The sequence below is a fragment of the Vipera ursinii genome (genome assembly GCF_947247035.1).
Source record: "Vipera ursinii genome assembly, chromosome: 1".
NCBI lineage: Eukaryota > Metazoa > Chordata > Lepidosauria > Squamata > Viperidae > Vipera > Vipera ursinii.
Window position 1 is genome coordinate 267,145,432 of NC_139512.1, and position 25,952 is coordinate 267,171,383.

Consider the following 25,952-nt stretch of genomic DNA (forward strand, 5'->3'; position numbering starts at 1 on the left):
CAGAAGGTCGGCAGATTGGCGGGTCGAATCCCGAGTGCCGCATAACAGAGTGAGCGCCTGTTACTCGTCCCAGCTTCTGCCAACCTAGCAGTTTGAAAGCACGTAAAAATGCAAGTTGAAAAATAGGGACCACTACGGTGGGAAGGTAACAGCGTTCCATGCGCCTTTGGCATCTAGTCATGCCGGCCACATGACCACGGAGACGTCCTCAGACAAATGCTGGCTCTTCGGCTTTGAAACGGAGATGAGCACTGGCCCCTAGAGTTGGAAACGACTAGCATGCATGTGCGGGGGAACCTTTACCTTTTACCTTTAGATTCTACACAGTAGAAAATTGAAAACGGGTCTGGTTTGTTACTAACACTATCACAACTACTATGTTGGAAAATGAGCAAATAAGCAGAAATATGTTCCTCTTTTTTTTTCTAATGAAAAATTGGAGGTTTCTTTGCCTGATTGGATGTCTTCATGATGGAAAAGAGGGGAGCAAGGTGAGGAATCAGAAGAGAACTTGGAGAATAAGGCACTAATAGAGTGGGCAAAGGTTGGGAGAGAAATATCTGAGGTAAAACCTAGCTAATTACTGAGAAGAAGATTCCCAAAACACATTCCTTCTTGCTATTGTTTACCTGATTGTGTTTCCAGAATAAGGAGGGCACACCTTCAGGCTGTCCTTGGGCAAGGTTGGAAAAAGAACTGAGAATCCTACTTGTAAGCTGTCCACAGTGCAGCTAATGACAAGACTATGAGCTGTCTCACTCACAGACTATGGATGAGATCATGAAGGGAATCTTGCAGAAACAAGGGAAAAAAGGTTGTTACCCGATGCATGCCTAGTTTAAATGCCTTCTGTTGTTTTTGCTTTTTAAAGTATTTTTCCAGGTGGAGAGTTTTTGTGAAACTAATGTAAAATGTTCTGTGAGTTTTGAGTCGGACTAAGAATGCTGGCTTGCTTATTTATTTTTATTTTTATTATTTATGTATCTATGTATCTATTTTTGTTGTTGTTAGCTGCGAAGTTGTGTCCGACCCATCGCGACCCCATGGACAACGTTCCTCCAGGCCTTCCTGTCCTCTACCATCTTCTGGAGTCCATTTAAGCTCATGCTTACTGCTTCAGTGACTCCATCCAGCCACCTCATTCTCTGTCGTCCCCTTCTTCTCTTGCCCTCAACCTTTCCCAGCATTATGTATCTACGTATCTCTCTCTCTCTCTCTCTCTGTCTCTCTCTCTCTCTCTGTCTCTCTCTCTCTCTCTCTCCCTCCCTCCCTCCCTCCCTCCCTCCCTGGGGCATTACTGATACAGTTACCATTTTTGTGAATCAGGGCCCTCTCATTCTTTGGTTCAACAAAGATCTTTTGCCAAAAAATGTGTTCATTGAGTTTAGGGTTTTAAAGAAAAAAGGAAAATTGAGCTACTTCTGGGAGACACCGAGAAACTCTCGGGCTTGAAACTAAGAAGACTTGAGGTTTAAAGTTGAGAGTAGATAGATGGATCTCTGAAAATATAGGGATAAAGAGGCACCGCAAAAACTGAACAATTAATATCAAATACTGTACATAAATAAATAAAACCAGAAACATCAAAATAAAAGTCAACCCTTTGCTGTACCCTTAGTAAACTCCATTCCCTAAAATAAAACGTTTGGTTGTGTTTTTACCAGTGGAATGTTTACCGCATGAAGAACTGGGATGTGACTGGGAGTGCCTAATTACTCAATAGCATAAGCAACACTTGAAAACAAAATCACCATGGCAATAATATTTTGGTTTTGCTGCATTTTGCACCTTGGGGATGAGAAAGCCTTTTCAGTCTGTTTGCTTCTGAGTAAATGGGCAGCATCCATGTGCCAATGATAGATACGTCCCAAGGCTCAAATGAGCAAGCCAACAGGAATTGATTGGCTGGTATTTTAGGAAGTCTTGGTTGAGCAATGATGTGTTAAATTAATGAAACAATATTCCTTAGATTCCTGCTGAGAGGTCTTTACTTATGGAAGCCTCACATGCTTTTTAATACTTGGAGAGCAATTCAATACAGCGAGGAGGTGATACTAGGGACACTTCCTTGTACTGCATTGCAGCTAATGGTGATGTATTACACTCAGAAAGTCACTTCCCTTTCTCAGCTTGACAGTAAGAGACCAGAACAAGTTGGTGAAACAGGAAGAGAGCATTGTTTTGCTTCCTAAACAAACTGGCTTTTGTTTCTTCTCAGCTGTTTCCCAGGGATTAGATTAAATTGATAAAATCTGACCGATCCTTTGGTCCCAACCCAACGTCAGCAATGTGGAAAAAGAACCAAAAATTGGAAAAAGGGAGGGACAGGGGACCAGAAGGATGAGGTCTCGACTTTCCTAGGTTTCATAAGTCCATGTGCAAATTTCTATTTGCTGATCTTTTAATGGTGAAAAAAAAATACCCCAGAGAGACATTTGAAGTTTTACATATCTAGGATGGCACTACCATGTTTCCCTGAAAGTAAGACTGGGTCTTGTATTAATTTTTGCTCCAAAAGACACATTAGGGCTTATTTTCCGGTTATATTCAGGGAAATATGGTACTAAATGAGTCCGTCTGGTTGGCGATCTTAACTGGGGCTTATTTTTGGGCTGGGGCTTATACTACAAGCATCCTGAAAAATCATGCTAGGGCTTATTTTCCAATTGGGTCTTATTTTCGGGGAAACAGGGTATCTAGATTCCTGCTAGCACTTTTTAATATGGATTTAAAGCATATTCATTTATTTAATGAATGTACACATCTGCCTATCCACAGAGTGATAGTAGATAGCTCACAACCAATAAAAATAGTATAAAAAGTGATCAGGCCCTTCCCACCAAGTGCCAGACCACCATACTGTTGACCCCCTGACTCAGGCCCATCAGAGCCAAGTCTTCACAACTTTCCAGAAGATTAAAGGGTATCCCCTTTCCTCAGTCTCAGGAGAGAGGCTACACCCAAGGGCCAGGGTATCTACAGAAAAGGCATACAGGCCAGCTCCCATCAGGTAACAAGGTTTGAGGAAAGGGACTTGGAGCATATCCTATCTGATATAGTGGGATGAAGAGAAACCCTTGAGGAGAGGCCGTTCTTCTTTAGCAATCTGGTTATTAAAAAAAGTGATTCTGTGTAATTTCCCAACATTCTGTAATCAACCTTCAGATTCTAGTACATTTTTGTAATTGACTATTCAGAAAATAAACAAAATATGATTCAGCTGTAATTTTCTGTAGGGAATTGCATACCACTGCCAATTCCTCAGGCTGGAGGAAAATATCAAGCCTGATTAATTTACAGCGTTTAAAATGTATTAGGCTAATAGAGGTGACGGTGATTGTCTTTAGGATGTTACAGGTACCAACACTGATGCATTGATGGAAAAATGGATCAACACTGTTGTTCAGGATTTGTTGTGCAGAGGTCTCCTTGTGCTACCAAAGAGTTGCACAGACAAGGAAGGGTACTGAGAGCAGTAAGAGTCACACAGTAACCACAAGAGTACACTGAGTTGTTAAAGCAAAAAGTAGTTTACTTTAAGGTGGTGTAAGAACAAAAATGCACGGTCAAAAATAAACAGTCCAGGTCATACACAATAGCATCAGTCCAAGGAGTAATCCAAAATACAAAGTCTTCTTACCGGTCCAGAGGTCAATACACAGTTCAGGTTTATCACAGTAACAGAGCAAAAACAGTAATAGTAGAGAGCAGTGAATTCAGAGAGAGAAAGAAGCTACGTTCCTAGCTCCCTCTTATGGCCATGAGAACACTTACACACCCATTGGCCAATTAACATCTTAAAGACATAACATCATGGTTAATATATTTTCAACCCAACATTGTAGGCTAACACCATATGCCTAACAACTATAATGCTCCAACACTATAGATACATTTGGCAAGATGGACAAAATTCTAATTTCATTTCCTGAGCTTCCCTGCTATCTTGCTTTTGTTGGTCACCTTCAGCTGCTCACACAAACCTCAAGGCCTATTGAGCTTCTGTTTGCAAAGACAGTGGGGTGGGAAAGATCAGGGTGGGAAGCTAGGCTATTGGAAACTAGCAAAGAGTGATTGACTATAACACATCCCTTCCAAAGAGCCCGTATTCAGATAAGCAGGGATCAGCACCAGACAAGCCATCAGGCAGAAAACAATAACCTAATCAAGGTATTGAAGAGTTTAATTAAAAAGAAAGAGGCTGCTGTGCATGTTTTCTCTCTCTTTCTCTCTCCCTCCCTCTCTCTCTCCCCCCCCTCTCCCTCTCTCCGATCTTCTGCTCACCTGGCAAGCTGGCTTCATGCTGTTCTGGAGAAGCTGACACACATTCTTATTGGGCTGCTCTCCTACCCTGCTTTCTCCTGCTTCCTGCTTCCTGTGGAGACACAGCAAAGGCAGCAGCCCCACCCAATAAGCTTGTCAGCTTCTCAGAGAACAGTGTGAGACCACTCTCTTTTTTACACACACATACACAGAGAGAGAGAGAGAGAGAGAAGGGAAGTGCAAGTGCCTCTCTCTGTCTCTGTCTCTCTCTCTGAAAATGGCGGAGGACAACTGGGAGCTGCAGGAGAAGGCTAAAAGAGCCGCATGTGGCTCCAGAGCTGTGGGTTGCTGACCCGCGACCAAGGAGGACGCTATACCCCACCAAAACTGGCAAAACAAACTACTGAATATAAACAGGCAGCAAGTGCCACACTCACTTGCATTAACGATGTTAAGTAGCTGGCTAATGAAACATTTGCAACCAAATAATTAAGCTCAGACAGTACCCAAAACCTCACAGAGGGACAAGGAAAGAATAGGGCATGCAATCTAAACAGCCTGGGGAGTCTTACACAAGCCTTTAACTGTGGTCAGGAAGAAGGAGTGAAAGAGCTGAGCAAAGTCAAACCCTTAACTGAAGGAGTCCTTTTGCATATTCTGGCCAGTCAGAGTTTAAGGATTTTGTCTGAAAGCTGAAAGGCTACAACCACCTTGTTGGATCAGATCAAGGAGCCAAGGTTACATTTTCTACATAAGATGTATTCAGGAATCTGACAAACATTAAAAAAGGATGATTTCTCCTGAGCAGCTGGCATTCAAAGTATATTATCAGTGATCATAAGCATCTGTAGGAGGCCAATTATGATATTGTATGTGACAACAATATCTTGACTTATGTATTTTGTCAGTTGTCAGGATGCAAGAATGTAAAGGTGACATTTGCAAGAAGTTTGCACTTATTTGACAACACTGGTTTGCTGTGCGTATCATTATTTGTTATTCTAAAAATAGCAGACAGTCATTAAGACTACTAATATTAGTAGTATAAGCATCCATTGATTTATCCAGGAAAAGAATACTTCCAAAACATCTCAGCATGAGAATACAAGATAGATATATAAGTCAGTGAAAGAATTAACTCTTTCATTTACATATAATGGGTCCTATGATGTGGCATAAAACTTATATTTCCAAGGGATATACCAAGTGGAAATCTAATTCTCTGTTAGGAGTCTAAATTGTGTTTAGAGAAATCTCTCTCTCTTAAGAAAAAGATGGTAGATACACAGAACTGCTGTTATAACATCTGCACTATGGTGCCTACAAGTGCCACAGGATACTTGGTTACTTCTCACTCTGCCATATTGATTTTTAAAATATTTTTAATTAAAAAAATTAAATGGGATGCTAGCAAAGCCAAGCACCATCCTCACACACATTTTTTTTATTTCTTTCAGATCCCACAAATATTTCACAGGCATTCCTAGAATATAAAACTGATCAGAAGCTGCAGTCCATCTGATTTGGTTGTATGTCCATCTGACCAGAAGAAAGGGCTAAGGAGACAAAGTAGTGAGCATTTGGGGAGTTTGGAATGAGCAGTGACAACTGTTGGCAAATAGGTGTTTTATGATCGGTCAAGTCCACCATAACAGTACATTCAGAATGCTCTCTCAACATTCCAAAGATGTTCATCAACTTATATAGTTTAGAAAACTTTTGTCACAAGATAAGAACAGCCTACTGAATCCTACTGGGAAGCCATTGAGCAGGACATGATCCATCCTCGTTTGAATTCAGAAGCATGGCACTTCAGATAGTGAAATCATATGGCCAACTTAACTATGACCCATTGACAGCTTAAGGGCCAGTAAACATGTATGGGTAGTTGTTTACTTATTACCTCAATTGGGGCTGAAATTTTGGTCTAAACAATGCAGTTGTTAAGCAATCATCATGTAACCAGACCCAATTTTACAACCATTAGGTTGTTAAACAGATCACCATGGTCGTTAAGTAAATCATATGGTTGTTAAGGTGAATCCAATCTACCCAATTGACTTTGCTTGTCGGAAGCTGGCTGAGAAAGTCACAAATCTCATTCTTGTGACCGCAAGTCACTGCAACTGTAAATACAAGCCAGTTGCCAAGTGCCCAAATAGTGATCATGCGGCCATGGAGATAACACAATGATTGTAACTTTGAGGATGAATTGTAAGTCATTTTTTTTCTGAGACCATCGTAACGTTGAACTGTCATTAAACAAAGAGTTGTAAGTCAAGGGCTACCTATATTAATCCCTGGTACTATTAGTTTCCTATGCTGAATTATCCCCTCTTAATATTTTTGGTTTTTCTGTTTTCATTACAATAGCCAGTTCATCTTGTCATACCATTCAAACCAATCCTTTTTTTATGCTCTGTATGGGCAGTCTTAATTAAAACAAACCAATAAAGCTCAAGTCTGTCTTCTTAAAAAAATAAATTATTTTAGATGTTTTGACTGAGCACTGAACCCATGATCTTGCTGATGGTCATGTGACTGAGTTAGTAAATTATGAAATGAAAGAAAGATTAGGTTTGCATTTCTATATGTAGTCCCCAATGTTCTTTGAGTTGGAGGAGATACATATTCTCGTATCTTCCTAATAAGTCTTCAGAACAGTGGCTCTCATAAAGCCTGAATAGAAGTGCTTCTTCCAGGGATTCCTCACATTTTGGGGGGTCAATTTTATCTTCTTTTGTTACAACAGGTAAGGAGGACAAATACATCCTCCCAGTCCAGGGATTCCAATCAACTGTTTTGCTCTGCTCTTCTTCCATCCCTGTTTCCTGGTTCTCTCTGGTCCTTGTTCCACTCTGGTGAAGTTTTGAAGTTGTCTTTTGAGTTATCAGAGATAGTAAAGCATGTGGCTCTTTGAGCGCAGCTTCTTTTTCATCCAAAAAGGTCTTATTTGGATCAGGCACCAAACAAATGTCTGCTATAACATCACACTCGGAACACAAGTGAGCCTGGTTGGGCTCATCAGCCATGAAATTGATCAGAGGGACCTCAGCATCATATAATTGTAAAGAAGCAGAATTCCTTTCATTCACAAGGATTTTTTTTACCTGTTGCCGGAAAGAGGTATCTGAAGCTTGTGGGTCAAACTGGGGGGAATAGCCCTGCTTTGTCCCATAGATGGGCAACTCTGACATAGCTGCTTGTGAATTGTGCAGTGCACAATCTGGTTCACAAATACAGCTAAACATTTGTTGTTTCTCTTGAACCGGAGTCATCTGTTCAGACCTCACATCAAATTCATATACCACCACCTCATCATTGTGCGGCTGTCCCGAAGCCTGGGGCGGTTCCAGATCTGCCAGTTTTAGTTTGCTTCCGTTTTGCTCATTTTTGAGTACAATGTCCTTTTCTAAGAAATTATTGTTTCCTAGGCCTTTTTTCGAAGCTTTCTTTTCTACACAGCGTCCCACACCAGTCTCAGCATTGATGTAGCCATTGCCAGTTCTCCGTTGATCATTGTCCGTAAAGGATTTATGTTCTTCTAGAACATTAACTGTAATGAAGTTAACCACTATTTTTTCAGAAGGAACAAAACTATCTCTTCCACAGCTTTGACTGTATTTCAAGATCTGAAACGAAAAAGGTAAAACTTTAGAAAGAAAATAGCCCTATCTGTTAAATATCAACTAAATCTGCTGGAATATGCTTGTGACATAACTGTGTGAACATTTCCTTGATAACTATCAGGCCTACAGTGCTGAGTAAGGAATGGAAGATTGGTGGCTAAAAGAGATGTTGGCACCCACAGTTTCACACCTTTCCCTCTGAAAATTAGGGGAAAAATGATCTACAGCTACCATTTCCTCACTCATTTACCTCTTATCTTCTTTCTTCTGTAATTTCTGCTTCATTAGTTTTTTAATTTCTTCTATAATTTTTCCTTTCTACCAAGTTATTATAGGTAATATTTCTTGCATTTCTTTCTTTGACATGGGCTTAAGAATTCATTTATCTACTGCTGTATTTTTTTAACAATAACATATCATTGCTATTCAGACGGGCCTACAATCTATGCATGTGTGTATCATTATGAGTAGTTTAAAAAGAAAATAGTTTCACTCACGACTTACTTACTCATGATGGCTTTATACATTACCCTGAGCCATGGCTAGTTTTAATCATGGTTCATGGTTTAAAGATGATTAACCAATGTTGTTAAGTTAAAAATGGGAAAATCAAAATATGTCTTAGTGCAGGGCTTTTCAACCTTTTCACCCACTTTTAGGATATGGCAACATCCGAGTACCACCAGTCACCTAGCAAGGTGCAAAAACAATGACCCCCCCCAAAAAAGGAAAAAGGTGATGAAATACAGGTAGTCCTCGACTTACAACAGTTCACTTAGTAACTGTTAGAAGTTACAATGGCACTGAAAAAAGCACCCCCCAAGCCACAGCCAAGTTAGACACCTGCCTGCCTGCCCGCCCGGCGGTGCTCTTCCTCCTGTTCAAGGTTTTCATTGTTGTGAGCATTTCTGTTGAGGATTGGCAGCGGGGGTGGGGTAGGGGATGTTTGGTTTTTATTCCCCCCATCTGCTGGGTGGTTGCAGCATGTTTTGGTCACTTCACATGACCCTGGGACACTGTGACCATCATAAATATGAATCAGTTGCCAAGCATCTGAATGTCAATCACAAGAGCCTGGAGATGATGCAACATTCCAGCTGATTGGCGCTTCTTCTGGACTCAGCAGACATGCTGGGATCAGCACCGAGCTCCAGCTAGAGCCTGGTGCTGATCCTGGCGCTTCCGCTGAGCCCTGACAGCCCTGCAGCTCCATCCATCTCTCGCTCAGACTTGGGCAGTGCTGCCACTGGTTCAGCTCATTCCCCTCCCCCATTACCACTTTTCTAGGATGGTCGTGTACCACCTGCCATGTGCCAATGTACCACAGGTGGTACCCGTACCACTGGTTGAAAAGCCTTGTCTTAGTGCAACGAATGAACACAAGTATTGAAATATGTTTGAAGACACTTGGACTGAAAATCTGTTTATGCTTCAGCTGGTGGACAGTTAGCAAGCCAACTAAATGTACAAAAAATAAATTTAAAATACAGTTATCCAAAGTATATGCATGATTGATGTATTTTTAAATATTTGTGAAACATCAAATACTGAATCTAAAACTCAGTGGAAAAAATCTAAGACTTTTAATATATATATATATATCAGTTCATTCTTCCACTTCTATTAAAGACTGCAAGCACCAACACTGCCAAGTTCCATTCTCTAAAATTCTGGAGAAATTAACCAATCACAACAGTAAGCACTGTACTGTTGAAGAGTAGGCTTCCAAAGGAGTCAAGGCAAGGTTCCCATACTGTATTAAGCCATGTCTGTTGCTTAATGCACACGGTATCAAGTCTTGCTCCAAGGATATTCTCTGTCTCTTGATGGCATGGCAACTGGCGAGGATGCTTTTAAAGAGCAGCACAATCTGTCTGCTTGTAATCCATTGAGATCAAATGCCCCAATGAAAGGTATCTACACTTCCATCTGCTGGAGAAGACTCCTGCGAGTCCCTTGGACTGCAAGGCGATCAAACCGGTCAGTCCTAGAGGAGATCAACCCTGACTGCTCTTTAGAAGGCTAGATCCTGAAGCTAAAACTCAATTACTTTGGCCACCTAATGAGAAGGAAGGACTCACTGGAGAAGAGCCTAATGCTGGGGAAGATTGAGGGCAAGAGAAGAAGGGGACGACAAAGAATGAGGTGGCTGGATGGAGTCACTGAAGCAGTAGGCATGAGCTTAAATGGCCTCCAGAAGATGGTAGAGGACAGGAAGGCCTGAAGGAACGTTGTCCATAGGGTCGCGATGGGTCGGATACGACTTCGCAACTAACAACAACACTTCCATCTTCCTAAATACAGCACAGTTCCGTCTTGCCAAATCTTGCTTGGCAATTTTGGATTCTCCTTAATGAGCTCAGATATTGGTCCTTTGCAGGATTATTTGCAGTCATCTAGTGCAGGGGTAGGCAACCTCAGCTCTATTATGACTCATGGACTTCAACTCCCAGAATTCCTGAGTCAGTTATGCTGACTCAGGAAATCTGGGAGTTGAAGTCCATGAGTCATAAAAGAGCCGAGGTTGCCTACCCCTAATCTAGTTGTTAGTGCTCTGAGAGTCATTGAGGCCACATTTTTTTTGGGGGGGGGGCGTTATCTGTATTCTCAGAATCACTTGAATCAGAGTGAAAATGGATAGGGGACCCTCTTGGGACTTCAGAAAGGACTGTGCTGTAAACAGGAGATAGATGGTGGCATATACAGAAGGAGATAGTGTCTGCTTCAAGAGACTCTGAGGATGCAGATAAACTCCCAAGTGGCCTCAGAGTAGTAATGACCAGATGACTGCAAAGAATATAACACCTTCCATTCCCCATCAGTTAGTTAGAACTGAAAAAGCTTCTTCGATAAGAAGCAAAACGTTTTCAATGAAAAAAACCAAGAAAATCCAGTTGCCTTTTGGAAAAGCACCTTTGGGACATCTTCCAATGTCTTTCGCCATCACTGTGGGTAAAGCTTATTACTGATTTGCCACAATGCTGTCTGAGTGACGCTAAAAGACTCTGTAAGTCAGAGGTCCCCAACCTTTTGGGCACCAAGGTTCCATGGAGAAAGGTTTTTCCGCAGAACAGAAAGAGCGTGGTTTCGTGTGCTGCCTGCATCCAATGGATGAGGCTTCACTTGTTTGTACCAACCGGTTGATGGTATGCTGCGGCCCGGTGCCAGTCCATGGACGAGAGGTTGGGGACCCCTGCTGTAAGTCATTTGTAGAAATCCTCCATAGTTATGTAAAGCCCTTCCAAATAGTTGCATAGGTGAAAAAGATATCTTTCCAAAAATATTGTCTCTACCCGGCAATTGCTATTTTAAGAAAAGCAAATTTGGGCAACTGCTCCTTGATATGGTTTGCTTCTACAGTACCTATCAGATTCTTCAAGTGAACTATCTTATGTAAACTGACCTGAGGATAAATAAAATGCAAAATTCATTCCACCACAGGTGCTAATTCTTCCTGTTCTCCATTTCTATTAATGCATGACAGAAATTGCAGCATCCACAATTCCCGGGAGTAGCTATCTGTATTTAATGTCCACCATTGTTTCAGCTAAAGAGCTTTTTTCAGATACGACATTTGTACTTGTATAAACTAGGTTTCACTGCACATTGCCTTAAAAAATTACGGCATCGTATATTTCAAAGATGACAAAGAAGCCTTACCAAATTCTTGGGATACGTTTGCTTCACAAGATGAGTGTACCTATATAGACAACAGCTTGACACCAAAATAATCAGGACTAATAAAAGGCCTGGTAAAGTATACCCAAATATGACTGTGGCAGTTTGCTTGAAAACTGGATCTGCTGAAAAAATATAGGTTAGATGTTTTCCATTTTTCAAAGGGCCAACAGGCAAAAGCATTATATTTATATTTATATTATATATTTATTAAATTTTTATACCGCCCTTCTCCCGAAGGACTCAGGGCAATAAATATCAAAATATACATACAAAAGTTAAAAAGAATTAAATAATTATGCCCAATATAAAACAATGATTAAAAAATGTTAAAACCAAATCCAAACCCCAACCCCATCAGACCAGGCCGGATTGTTCAAATAAATAAGTTTTTAGATCGCGTCGGAAGGAGCGAAGGTCGGGGGCTGTCTGGAGCTCAACCGGCAAGCGGTTCCATAGGTCTGGCGCACCCACAGAGAACACCCTCCCCCTGGGGGCCACCAATCGACATTCTCTGATCGGAGGCACCTTGAGGAGGCCCTCTCTGTGGGAGCGCACTGGGCGGAGGGAAGTTGACGCTGGCAGCAGGTGCTGCCGTAGGTAATCCGAACCCATGCCATGTAGGGCTTTAAAGGTCATTACCAGCACCTTGAATCTCACCCGGAGGGCAACCGGCAGCCAATGCAGCTCGCGGAGCAGAGGTGTAACATGGGAGTATCGGGAGACCCCCAACACTACTCGCGCGGCTGCATTCTGCACCAGCTGAAGCCTCCGAGTGGTCCTCAAGGGCAGCCCCATGTAGAGAGCTGTCTTTCCCATTTGAAAGGGGGGGGGAACATGCATTCTGCAGGTGCTCTTCATCTTACAAGCCATTCATTTTGTGATTGTTTGAAGTTACAATGGCACTGAAAAAAGCAGTCCTCACACTTACAACCATCATAGTATCCCCAAGGTCTCATGATCAAAATTTGGGCATTTGGCAGCTGGCATATATTTATGACGCTTGCAGCATCCCAAGGCACCCGACTGCCATTTGTAATCTCCCCAGCTAGCTTCTGACAAGCAAAGTCAGTGGATGAAGCCAGATTCTCTTTGACAACCACATGAATCATGTGCTTGTTAAGAGAACCTGGCTTCTTCCACAGACCTCGCTTCACTTAACAACTGCAGTTATGTGCTTAAGAACTACGTCAAAACAAGGGTTGTAAAATCAGATGCAACTGACGTAACAATTGCCTTGCTTAGCCATAGGAATTCTGGTCCCAACTGTCATAAGTCAAGGTCTACTTGTATATTGAATAGAAAATATGCTTAAGATATAATATCTATTTGGAAGTTTAACATATTTTAAAATCTTTCTAATTTCTAGTAAAAAATCTGATCAGATTAGAGCAGACATGTCAAACACAAGGCCCGGGGGCCAGATCCAGCCCGCAAAGTGGTTTCATGCGGCCCGCGAAGCCATCCTGGAAACAGTGAGGGAAAGGCCCCCACCGCCTTGGCCCTGGCCCAGAGACCCTCTTTCTGCCAGAGACCCTCAGATCTGTCCCACTCCTGCCCAGGCCCCCAGAGGCACCCTTGATAAGAACGATGTAGAGCTGGCCACGCCCACCCAGTAGGCCATACGCACTCTAGCCACGCCCACCCAGTAGGCCACGCCCACCCTGGCCATACCCACCCGGCCCCTTGAGGGCAACTGCAATGCTGATGCGGCCCTCAATGAAATTGAGTTTGACACCCCTGCTGTATACTGTATAAATGAGTCCCAGATTTCATTATACTTGTCAGTATAAAGTCTTCATCTATAGGCAATCCACTCATAAGTGGCCAAGACAATCGTGTTTTAATCCATTGATTTACTTTTTCATTTTTAAAGCCTCCAGCAATTATTAAATTGGGACAAATTATGAACCCTTTGCACTGAAATTGAGTTTGACACCCCTGGATTAGAGGGTTATTCAGAACTGAAAAGTGCCCTTTAGCTTCTGTAGAGAATTTTGACAGGCCTGTCTTCAACATATGCCCACATGGAAGCCAGCATATTTATGAAATATATTATTTTTCAAAATGCACTGCATGTTAGCAAGCATTTAAAATAAGGTCCCTTTTATAACTTCTTGCTTGTGTAACAGCTGGGTTATGTTCTTTTAAATTCTATATTTAGGCTGTTCATCCAGAGTAAGTTATTGATTTCTCTGCCAGCAGTTTCTTTCTTTGCCCAATTTATCTGCATTTATTAGGAATACATAGGCAATTAATAATGACTAAAAAGGGCTGACTTGCTTGTTTCTAATAAAAGGTTTAAAATTATGCTCTTCAGACTCTCATCAAAGCAAAAAGGCAACTACTTAGTATTGCAGAGCTGGAAATGAGTGGTAAAAACAGGTCTATTTTTGTAAAAGTAACTAGCAGAGGCCGTATTGTAATATGAAGGTTGCCTTTTCTATCTATCATGAGACATGAATGGAAACCTAAGGTCAGCTATGATAGACCTTGGTCGCTCTTTCAAAAAAACCCCACCCAATTATGATGTTATAGAAATTGAAGAATGAGAAGGTTTCCATTTGTGGCAGATGTAACACAGGAAATGTTACATGTATTATAAAGCCAAAAGATTCTTCTTAAGAATTTTCAAGAGAACTAGAACCTATGTGGAATTCTTCCTCAACAACTTTCGTCCTTTCATAGTATTGATGACACACAGAAGTGTGGTGTATTTTATACTCCTTTGCTTACCTTTCAGGGTAGCGATGCAGTGTTCTTCAGATAATTCACTAAACAGAAGTGGAGTAATATATACTTGTACTGTGACACAGTATATTGTATTTGGCTGTAACTGTTGCACCTCCAATCTGTTGTTTTGAATGCAAAACATCCACTGTAGAAAGGAAGGAGGAAGGAAAATCTTTTTATATTTTAAAAAGTTAACTATATTGAGACGTCACTTACTGAAAAAAAAAACAGATGAAAAGCCCTTTCTGAAAACTACTCTATAGCCTCACATAAAAGCAGAAAACATGCCATATATTGGGGTTTGAAAAGCCTAGCTAAAAGCACTGCATAACAATAAATATTGCAATCATGCAATAAGATGTCACATATGACATTTTCACACTATACTGTACGTGGAGAAATGAAAGTTTGCTCTGCTTTGAAAAGGAGTCTTTTGTCGTCAACAATATTTTGAACTAGAGCTTTGTCCAGGCAACAGATGCTTGAAATTCTAACATGATAAGTACGTAACTTCTGATTTGATACGGCAGCACTTATGCTATGTTGTGATATGGCTATAAAAGTGAAAGACTGTTATTTTTACAACCTGTTATGAATGCGCAAACTGTGTCAGATATGGCACCCAGAAACAAAAGTTGCAAACAAGTCATTGACTGGTTAACAGTTCCCAATCTTCTGGGGGCACATTTGGGATTAACAACCCCCCCCCCCAGCGTTATGGGAACAGTTGCAATACAACTCTTGTGGGATATAGTTGGTCACATATAAATCAGGTTGAGGGCACTTTAAAATGTTCATAGTGCCCTCTTGTGGTCTGGCTGTGTTCATATAGCATAGAATTGGGCAACTCACCATCTGTATCCTCCCTAAACTCTCAGTGATGCTGCTGAAATTGGTGGCAAAATGTTCAATTTCCAATGATGTCATATTTAGGAATTATTTTTATCCACAAAAATAAAGGTAGAAATGGAAGCAAATACTGTACTGGGGAGGCAAACAAATTAGATTTTCAGCCTTCCTCTCCAACAGTGAACTGTAGTGAAATATTATAGCAGGGGTCTTCAAACTTGGCCCTTTTATGACTTGTGGACTTCCTCTCTCTCTCACACACAATGCTTGAGAGAGAGGCAGGCAAAGAAAATTGAAGAAACTGGGTAGGGAAAACTATTTTATTTTTATTTATTTTATTTTAATTCCATTTATATCCCGCCCTTCTCCAAAGACTCAGGGAGGCTTACAAGCTTAGCAGTAGCCTTCATTCTATGTATATGCCTGCTTGTTAGGGCTTTCACACACACACACCCCCAAGCGGCATTATTACAAAGTCAGCTTAATTGCCCCCAACAATCTGGGTCCTCATTTTACCTACCTCGGAAGGATGGAAGGCTGAGTCAACCTTGAGCCTGGTGGGACTCGAACCTGCACTAATTGCAGGCAGCTGGTGTTACTTAAGGAGGCATTAGCCCACTGCTCCACCAAGGCTATTTCAAGCAGGAAATCTAAAGGACTTGAGTAGAAGGGCAAAAAGTATCAGCTCAATTTCCAGCAAGGATTCTAAAGCCTCAAGAACTCTTGGTGAGAAGTAGATTTTCATCTATTTCAGCTATCTATTCTAAGCCAGCTTTTTTTTTTGTTTTTGAGAGGGGGGCTTACTTAAGGTGCTAGTCAGCAAGGCAGATGGACAGCAATGCCATAGGAAGAGCCGTGGTTCCAGATTATATTTAGATTGCTTCTCTTTGGGGCTTTGCCCTGCTCTGTAGTTGCTTCATAGTTTTGCTTCTCATTTCTACTTCTGGCTCTGTTTCCTGAATTGGTTTTTTTTTTCAGTCCGCACTTGCCATATTTAAGGTAATTAGATGGAGGATAAGCATTGATTTGACCTGGCAAACTGCCCTGGAGTTCCAGGTGCATTTTTCTTTTCCAGGAATTCATATACATTGGCAACTCCTCAAACTGGGGGGGTGGAGGACGGGGAGCTTGGGAAAGAAAACATATTTTGAAAACAAGAATGCCCTCCAACACGGGGCAATCTCCTCCTCACATATAATCTTCTGTTCTAGACTGCAGGTTTCCTACTATGGATGTGCATATAAAAAGAGAAAGATTAAACTGGGAACATCTACAAACTCAGACATCAGGCACAGTTACATTCTCACTGCATCTACAGTCGTTGTCTGAAAACAGCCTTGGATTTTATCTTTGTCTGTCTACATCAGCGTTTCTCAATCTCTGTACCTTTCGTCTGAGTGGAGTTGGCATCTGCTCATCTTAAAAGTCACCCGGGTTGAGCTACACTGATCTACATCTTCACAAGCCAGGAGAATACCACATCTATTTAGCCAGTCGCACAATCCATTTAAATTGCCAAGCAATAGTTTCCATTTCCATATTCAGACTTACTCTTTTATTTATGTTCTTGTTGAATACTGACACGTTATATTGTAGGCCCGAGTATATTTCCTGCAAATATACAGGTTCCTCTCTGGGATTTCTCTTCCACTTCTGGGGGGGAACAACAGTGACTGAAATAGAATTCTCGGTGGATGAGAGGGCAAATGCAGGTGGATCGATAGTTGCTGAAAAGCAAACAAATACAATTATTTAAAAGAATAAGAACACAATAAAGGGGAATATTTGTAGCTCAGGGTTGAAATGAGGGGTCCTTGATGCTCTCTGAGCTTGCTTGTTTTCTTGCAGTCATTTCATTACCGAAACTTAAGTAACATCATCAGTGCTAGGGATGGTATTACTACTTTTGCATAATGAAATGTTTGCAAGAAAACAAGAAAGCTCAGAGAGCACCAAGTACCCCTCAGTAAGAACACAATCAAAACCTAACTGAGACAGAATTTCCTTGTTGGTCTATCTGGTTTATTTTTACCTTGAACTTTTCAGTAACACAGGTTTAGGCTTGCCTATTCCAACTGGTGAGTACAAAACTTGGGTTGAAACTTAACATTAAGAAAACCAAGATCATGGCATCCAGCACTCTCAATTCCTGGCAAATAGATGGGGAAGAAATGGAGGTAGTGACAGATTTTATTTTCCTGGGCTCCAAGATCACTGCAGATGGGGACTGCAGCCAAGAAATTAAAAGACGCTTGCTCCTCGGGAGGAAAGCCATGGCAAATCTAGACAGCACACTAAAAAGCAGAGACATCACCCTGTCAACAAAAGTGCGTATAGTCAAGGCTATGGTCTTCCCAGTTGCAATGTATGGCAGTGAAAGCTGGACCATAAGAAAGGCTGAGCGCCAAAGAATTGAGGCCTTTGAACTATGGTGCTGGAGAAGACTCCTGCGAGTCCCTTGGACTGCAAGGCAATCAAACCGGTCAGTCCTAGAGGAGATCAACCCTGACTGCTCTTTAGAAGGCCAGATCCTGAAGCTAAAACTCAAATACTTTGGCCACCTAATGAGAAGGAAGGACATACTGGAGAAGAGCCTAATGCTGGGAAAGATTGAGGGCAAGAGAAGAAGGGGACGACAGAGAATGAGGTGGCTGGATGGAGTCACTGAAGCAGTAGGTGTGAGCTTAAATGGAGTCCAGAACATGATAAGAGGAAAGGAAGGCCTGGAGGAACGTTGTCCATAGGGTCGCGATGGGTCGGACACGACTTCGCAGCTAACAACAACAACAAATTCCAACTGGTACCTCTCCAGATTGTTTCACTACTTTGATCATCATTTCAAATCAGCACAGACCATTGTGGCTAGTCATGAGGAAACTTAGGTTCCAATACAATTACAGAGGACCAGGTTGGATAGGCTGCCTTATATAAGAAAAGTTTTAATATCTTCCCTTCAATTGTATCATTAATTTGAATTTATTTAGAAAAAATTCAGTATATTGAGCAGGATCTAAAAAAAACCTGAGAAAGTTTCTCCATTAGTCAAAAGGCATTTATATTGGTTTTCATAATCAATTGCCATTGAATGTATACCATACGGCCAACCTGGCTTTGAAATTTAGAGGTGATTCAAAAGCAGTTCCAGATGAAGTGTGAGAATTTTTTTAATAAGAGAGAGAGAAAAAATAAAGCTACTAGACTAGTCCAGGCTTCTCACTGAATCTACATATTGCAATAAATATCTTTAGAAGCTGTCTTGTTTTGATTAATACAGTGACTTTTTTGGAGGGGAAATGGAAGTGTGTATCTGTGTGTTTCCCATAAAACTTCCTTTTTCAACTTCAACAAGTTTGGAGAAACAGACCAAAACCAGAATATTAATGAGTGCCAGTTGCAGCAGACTCAAATTAATACCCTCTACCCAGAAAAATAAAAAAATATGTTACACAACATTTTACACAACAGCCTTAGAACTATGCAGTCAGGGACAAGTACTTTAACTATTCTTCCATGGTTTCCCCTTAGGTATTATTATGAAAATAAAACAAAAAAACTCCCCCAAACTCCTCTCTGAAGCTGCTGTTTACTTTTTGAGGGAAGCTTTCTTCTGCAGCAATGGGAGTTTTCTTGATCGTTCAGCAATTAATGGAATATTTATTTTATATTTCAAAAAATGCAATTGAACTGCCATGCACATGAATGTTATTATATAGTAAAAGCCTGGGCTGAACCTTAATTACACCATTTTCAGTCTTTGTTCCTAGTCACCTTCTATTTGCATTTATTTCTATAGAACAATCCTCAGGCTGTGTTTGGACCAGTTCTTTTTTCGTCAATCATACATTTTGCATATTCCAACATGCGGCGGTGGGATTCAGCCGGTTCGCACTGGTTCGGCAGAACCAGTAGCTAAATTTTGCTGAGTTCGGACAACCGGCTGAATGAACACTGCTTCCAGAAGTCCGTTCTAGGCCGGGGAGGCCTCCCAGGCCTAGAACAGCCCACTGAAAGTGCGTGGAAGCTACTTCTAGAAGTCTGTTCTAGGCCTCAGAGGCCCAGGCCTGCATCCAATAAGAGAACCGGTTGTTCAGGTATTTGAATCCCACCACTGCCAACATGTGTCTGTTGCATGAAATCAGTGGTAAGGGACAAAGGTGAAAATCAGCAAATATCTAATACTAGTTGCTGCCCTTCAGCATCTCACAACATTGTTATGAGCATATATTAGTTGTCCTTACTCTCTGTAAATGGATTGAACCTTGGTGATTCTGCCCAGACAGAACAATTTCCCTTTAGAGAGACTTTCACTCTGGCATGATATTGCTCTTTGTGGTTGTAGGTTCCCTGTGAGAGGTCACACCAGGTTTGATTGATATTCTTACATTCTGGATACTTAATCCACTTATCTGTGCCATATCTGAATATCAAAAGGGAAAAGAAAAATTAGTCAAAATTAGCATTTTTACAATTAATCCTTAATTGGGGTTGAACTCTGAGAAGGAGGGAAAGGGAGAGTTTTGAAAGATTTCTTTGTTGTTTAAATATTAAATGCCTATTTTAGGATTTAAGAAACTGGACTTGGGAATCTCTTCCAAAAAAGTGCATTGGGGAATGGTGAGGGTATAGCTGTGTCAAAAAGAGCACAGCAATTTCTGCTTCTGGAATTACCTGCTGGTAAGTTTTGGGTGGGCTGTGTCTGCAACTCTTTAAAGCAGCTGTATCTTTCCCTGGGATCTCTGGCTGACTGTAGAACTGCTACACAATCCTGGGAAAAGTCAGGGCTGCTTGAAAGAGTTGCTATAGCTGCTACATTCACGATACACCTGTTGCAAAGTGCACTTTTAGAATCCAACCTGAACTGTGGCAGAATGTTAATATTCTATGATGTTCTCATACATAAAAAAATAAAAGTTATGTAACATAGCAAACCCTTTTCCAGCTAAATTTTAAATAAATAATTCATTTCTTAAGTTTTTAGTAAGGAATGATGTTTTGATGAAATAGCAAAAATAAGATTTAAGGACAAATTTTTCAAGGGCTCTGAACTGTTTCAAAAATCCAGTATTATCATTGAGAAGTGGGTGGCTTTTTCATGTCTAATGCTGCATTCTTCAGCATACTCTACTGAGAGCTTCAGCAAGCAGTTAATAGGAGTGAGTCAAAATACCATTAACTCTACAGTATGCTATGTGCTTTCTCCTCTTAATACTCTCCCAGGCAGCCAATTGCAGAAGAGATATTTCTCAGTGGAAGACTGAATAAAGCTCTGATGTAGAAATATGAAAATTAACCTTAGGACTGCCTCTCTCATTTATAATCTTCAGCCTCTTATAGTTATAACAAAAACAAGCAGAATGAAGCATTTGCACAAGGAAATAGCTGACCTTTACAATGTACACAGTGTAAAATTCAGTAGCCAACATACATCAAATACTTCACTTTATAATTTAATTTGTTCTCTGCTATTCCTTCTGGTGGCAACCAACGCAGGATGTTCTTCAAGTTTCTGGAGATAAAATGGACATTCCGTGGGCTGGGCAAAAGACAATGTGATGCTATTGGGAAAGAAAACAAATGACACAAATGAACAATTAGATTATGATCCACACATTAAAAAAAATTGGGAGGAGCTTTGACAGAATGAAACTCTTAGGTGGGCCAGAAGTTCTTTCAGGAAAAATGTTCCGTCTCACTTCTTAGGCATTGAAAAATAGAGGATGTTCTTTGCTGCCATATAGTAGCTTCACATTCAAAAAGCAATCTTGTAGGCTTAATAGAGAGCTAGTTTGGTCTAGTAGTTAAGGTTGCTGTTCTAGGGAAAATAGGAGGAAAGTGTGTTGAATTATTTGTAAAAATAAAAAGGCGGAATACAAATAAATAACATAAAAATAATATATATTCCCATTTTTAATGCTATTGTGGATAGTTTGTTTAACCATAGGGATACAATTTCCATAGACTGAAGTTAAAAATGATCATTGCGCTTATATTTTACTGATTATATCTATAATATATATTGGTGAAAATTTAATAGAGCAGCAAGTTTTGTGGCGTTTTTGGGGAAGTTCATATTTATTTCCACTATGCTCCTGGCAATTTCTGGGGTTGATATACTGTGTAGTGTTTTGTTTCTGGGACAGCAAAGAGATAGGCCTGTATGGGCCTGTTTGGTTGCAGATTGGATTTTGATGGTGAGGCTCATTGAATATTTAACTTTATAGAACAGACATGTCAAACACAAGGCCTGGGGGCCAGATCCGGCCCGCAAAGTGGTTTCATGTGGCCCCTGAAGCCATCCTGGAAACAGTGAAGGAACGGTCCCCGCTGCCTTGGCCCTGGGCCAGAGACCCTCCTTCTGCCAGAGACCCTCAGATCTGTCCCACTCCTGCCCAGGCCCCCATAGGCACCCTTGATGCCAATGATGTAGAGCTGGCCATGCCCACCCAAGTAGGCCATACGCAATCCAGCTGTGCCCACCCAGTAGGCCACGCCCACCCAGGCCATACCCACCCGGCCCCCCGAGGGCAACCACAATGCTGATGTGGCTCTCAATGAAATTGAGTTTGACACCCCTGTTATAGAAGAACTCTACAGATACAGATGGTCCTCACTCACCACCCCCTTGTTCAGTCATCGTTTGAAGTTATTACAGACTGAAAAAAAATAACTTTATGGCTAATTTAAGACCTTTGCAGCATCCTTCAGTAACATGAGAGTAAGCACAGCCACGGCTCCCAGCACTGGGCTGCAGTGCAATCACATTGCTTTCAATGTATACAAAACAATGAGCAGGCACTTGAACATTGCAAAGGGTAGGGGAGTGATTAGGAAGCAACCAAACACATGAAAAGTATAAAACTGAGTAGTCTTTTTTCTTCTGGTTGGAAAACACTGCCATGGTCACATGATTTTCCATTTAGTGACTGCTTCACTTAGCAGTGGCATTGAGAGTTCCAATTAAAGTTATTTACTAAGGACCACCTGTGGTCCTTGGTTATTGGTTGCTCCTCCAGCAATCATCCAATGTTACAATGGTGCCAAAAGACGAGGTTTAAGACCTATCCAGTCACATGATTGCAGCTGGGTGCTTGGCAATTGGCATGCATTTATGATTGTGACAGCATCCCGTGGTTACATGATTGCCATTCATGACTTTCATAATGAGCTTCCAACAAGCAAAGTCAATGGGGAAGCTGGCTGGAAGTCAGCAGTTGTAGTCATGTGATGTCAGGCTTAATAACCATAACTGATTCATTTCACAACTGCAGCTGGGACTAATATAATAAATTGAGCATGGTCACATGATAAATCATTTTAATAACTGTGTCACTTAGCAATGGCAAGTGAAGACTACCTGTACTTGAGTTTGAAAGTTATAAGTAACGATGAATTGGTCTTGTGAATTACTGACAATATTTGGAAATAACACCTTAATTACTTAAGTACATTTATGGAGATTTTTTTAAATACTAAAGATGTCAATGTTATATTATGTTCCAAAACTTTGGGTCCTTATTGTTTTGGGGGAGTTATGATTATAACCGGTCTGCGGTATTGCTAAGAGAATTATTTTGAGAAAATGGAAAGGTAGCATTATTCCTGATATTAAGGAGCAGATTCAAGAGATGTGTAATTTATCTGTCTTTGAAAGGGCAATTCTATCTACTATACTAATAAAAATCACATGATACATTCTCTTCTGGCATAGATTTTGAAATATTTTGTAACCTTAAACTATCTTAATTTATTTTCTTTAATTTAGATAGGTTTAAGTATGTTTTGATATTTTAGGATATATAATATCTACAGGTGGTTTAACCTTTTTTTGTTAAGTTTTTTATCGTTTTCTTTTATTGTTTTAAATAAGTTTTCCATATTTTTGCACATTTCTTCTTATAAAGCTTTTTAAGATAAATAAGCTTAGTAGAAATAAAAGACAAGTTCTATTTCAAATTTGTGTTTATTTGTACTGTATGCATGCAAACAATAGTTGTGTTAATCTGGTTATAGAATTAACCATATTTTGAATTTGCATAACACAGTAAACCATAAAATAACCAAACCATCTGGATTCATAATTGAGGTTAGTGATTAAATTTAACCAAAATTAAAGTTATGCCATCAGGCTCATTGTAACGTGGATTAAATGTCTGTGAGAACTCAGTACATAATGCAGAATTCTATGCAGCTTATTTTAACCATGCTATTGCTATGTACTGCCAATGTTATTGTTTATGTAGGTCCATCGTAATATGGAACTATCTTTATAATTCTTTTAAAAAAGCATTTTTAACCTAATTGCATTGATTGGTATGCCCCTTTTTCTCCAAGAAAATCAAGATAGTATTTATAACCATCCCCTGCATTAGCTGGTACTTAGATCTATGAAAACTGCAGGGCGGAGGAGGCACCCATCCTTAGAAATAACTTCAAAGCAACAGTAGGGCTCTTCTTTCCCCCAAAGAGTGAGCTGTCCAACAACACAAGAAACCTTGAAGCATAAAAAGACAATTTGAAAGCTCACATGGGAAAACAGCCCAGCCCTTTCTAAGCCAAAGACCTGTCTGATCGGGTTCAGCTACCTGTTAAAAACTTTGCACGTTTCCCCTAAGCCTACTTAAGTCTTGCACGCTGTTTGCATAAACAGTGCCACTTTAAAAAGTGAGCTTGGATTCTCTCCCCCCCCCCCCGGGATTCGTCCACTCTTCAAGTATTCCGAGGCATCCCTTTCCTGATATTTGCAAATAATAAATTTAATGCCCTTTCCAAGACCTAACGAATCTTTCGCTACCCTCCCATTATTGCTGCTGGCCGCTTTTTTTTTTTAATCTTCATCTATCAACACATCCGTCGCTCTTAGCAAAACGTGCCAGGAGCAGAAGCGGCTCAACGTATCGGGTTAAGCCCAAAACTGCGAGGAAGCTGCCCCGGACGACCCCCAGCGTTCCCGCGTCACCTACCTGCCACCTCTGAAGGAGGCGCGGGGAAGATCAGCCGGAGCAGGAGGAGCCAGAGAGCTGACGCCGCGCGGTCACTCATTGAGAAAGGACAGCGCCTGTCCGTTGCATGATGCTCTTCTCCGTCACTTTCTCCTCAATTCGGTCGGACGCAGAGGGCGACCGCAGCGGCGACCCCAACAAGCCAAGGAGAGAACTTCCGGTCTTCCCAGGGCTGACACGCTTAGCGACTCCTGCCTGGCCGCTTTTGGCTCGTTCCCCTGAGAGGGAGCGACGCGCAGCGACCCTGCCGTACCCTTCGCGCCCCGCCTGCTTTCCAGGGCTCGGGCTAGTTGCTTGCAAGTTGCGCTCTAAGCTCCTGGTTCCCGAATCCGAACAGTCAGAAGCCACGCCTGTTTAAGCGGAATAGCGGCGAAGTGGGATCTGGGTAGATTGGGGTTAAAACGCCCTCCGCCGGAATATTAGCCTCATGTAGGGCCTGGCTGGGGTTTAAATATTGGGGGGAGGTGAGGGGGGGGCAGGAAGTCTAATTACAGGGCTAAGATGCTGGAAAATCTCGTCAAAAACCAAGCTCTTGTTTCATCTTCCTCCCACACAAACACACTTTTTGCTTAGAAATTTCTTCCAGAAAGTTGTCTTTATTGATTGATTGACTTTAGTTAAGTCTTATTTACCAGAGTGTTATGAAATCTGTTTATTTCTAAATTGCTGGGGGGGGGCATTGGGAAGCTGTGAAGTGCTACAGCTTTACAGAAACCACAGAGATACCTTTTTCAAATGTTTTTTTTTGTCCTCATCTTTGTGGGAGAGAATGCACAAAGCCACAGTTCTTGGCACTGGTGCAAAATCCTTTGGAAGTCTGTAATTTTAGTGACAAGGTACAGTACTGCTAAATGTCAGCATTTCTGTCAGAAGGACTATGTCAATTTCTGTTTCCTATTACATGGTCTTAAGAAGTGGTGTATCCTACAATATTTTACTTGATTAACCATTTGCATTAATTGAAGAAAAACATGTTAGCTAATTGAAAAGGCATTCACAATTTATGGAGCAGAACTTGTTATTTACTTTAAAAAAAATGTCAAAACCTTGGGGCTGGCCAGCACAGCTTTAGAACCAAGGCATCTCTCTCTTCCACGAATTTTAATGAGAAGAGGATACTCTTAATATTGTTGCCTGCTGCAACACCAACTTCTAAAAATAAATAATTATGCATTTTATGAATATGTAACTGATTTGTTCAACGATGAAAATGATCCATAAGATGTCCTACATTTCTTTATAATGCAACTCTACATAAGATTATATAGAATCACAAAACCTCACTGAGTTCGGTTCTTTTCCAGGAAATTGTATATGGAATTGCAGCAATTCTATAGAAAGGGCTCCTTATTTTTTACTGGGCATATATAGGATTATGCTGCTAATCATGTGACATCAATAGTTGCAAGGCCAGCAACATTAGCTTCTTGCTGTAACTCATTTTGTACAAGTTGAGGCATCACTTTGATGGTTCTCATCCTTTGGGGTGTGTCAGTTGCTTATTATCACCTGCCAATGTGTTGGCACAGGGCAACTGGTCTATCAGTGAAAAATGAGTATAGAGCTTTGTTATTCATATTCTGAGGCTGGATTCACCCATTGCACTAAAACATAAGCCAAAGCTTGTAAATCGTCATGGCATTTTGGGAGGCAAAAGTCTAGCAATCTGGCAAATAAAAATGGGATTATTTTATTAGAACACTTGGCAATCCTATGTGACTGATCTGCAAGTGTCTTTGCAGATAAAATCTTGTGCATTTATTCTGGCATGGATGTTCCAGTTGATCATTTCAAAGTTGGC

General features: G+C 41.0%; 1 protein-coding gene across 1 annotated transcript; it reads right to left on the reverse strand.

Moving 5' to 3' along the window:
* Nucleotides 1-6,836: 6,836 nt before the first annotated feature.
* Nucleotides 6,837-24,191, reverse strand: LOC310643806 (interleukin-20 receptor subunit alpha-like; the record flags this gene model as incomplete). The annotated part of the gene is made up of 7 exons (XM_083368386.1): nucleotides 6,837-7,895; nucleotides 11,553-11,695; nucleotides 14,307-14,448; nucleotides 16,704-16,879; nucleotides 19,391-19,569; nucleotides 20,578-20,707; nucleotides 24,113-24,191. 7 exons carry the CDS (start codon nucleotides 24,189-24,191, stop codon nucleotides 6,837-6,839), a joined length of 1,908 nt encoding a protein of 635 aa, XP_083224512.1.
* Between the last annotated feature and the right edge of the window lie 1,761 nt (nucleotides 24,192-25,952).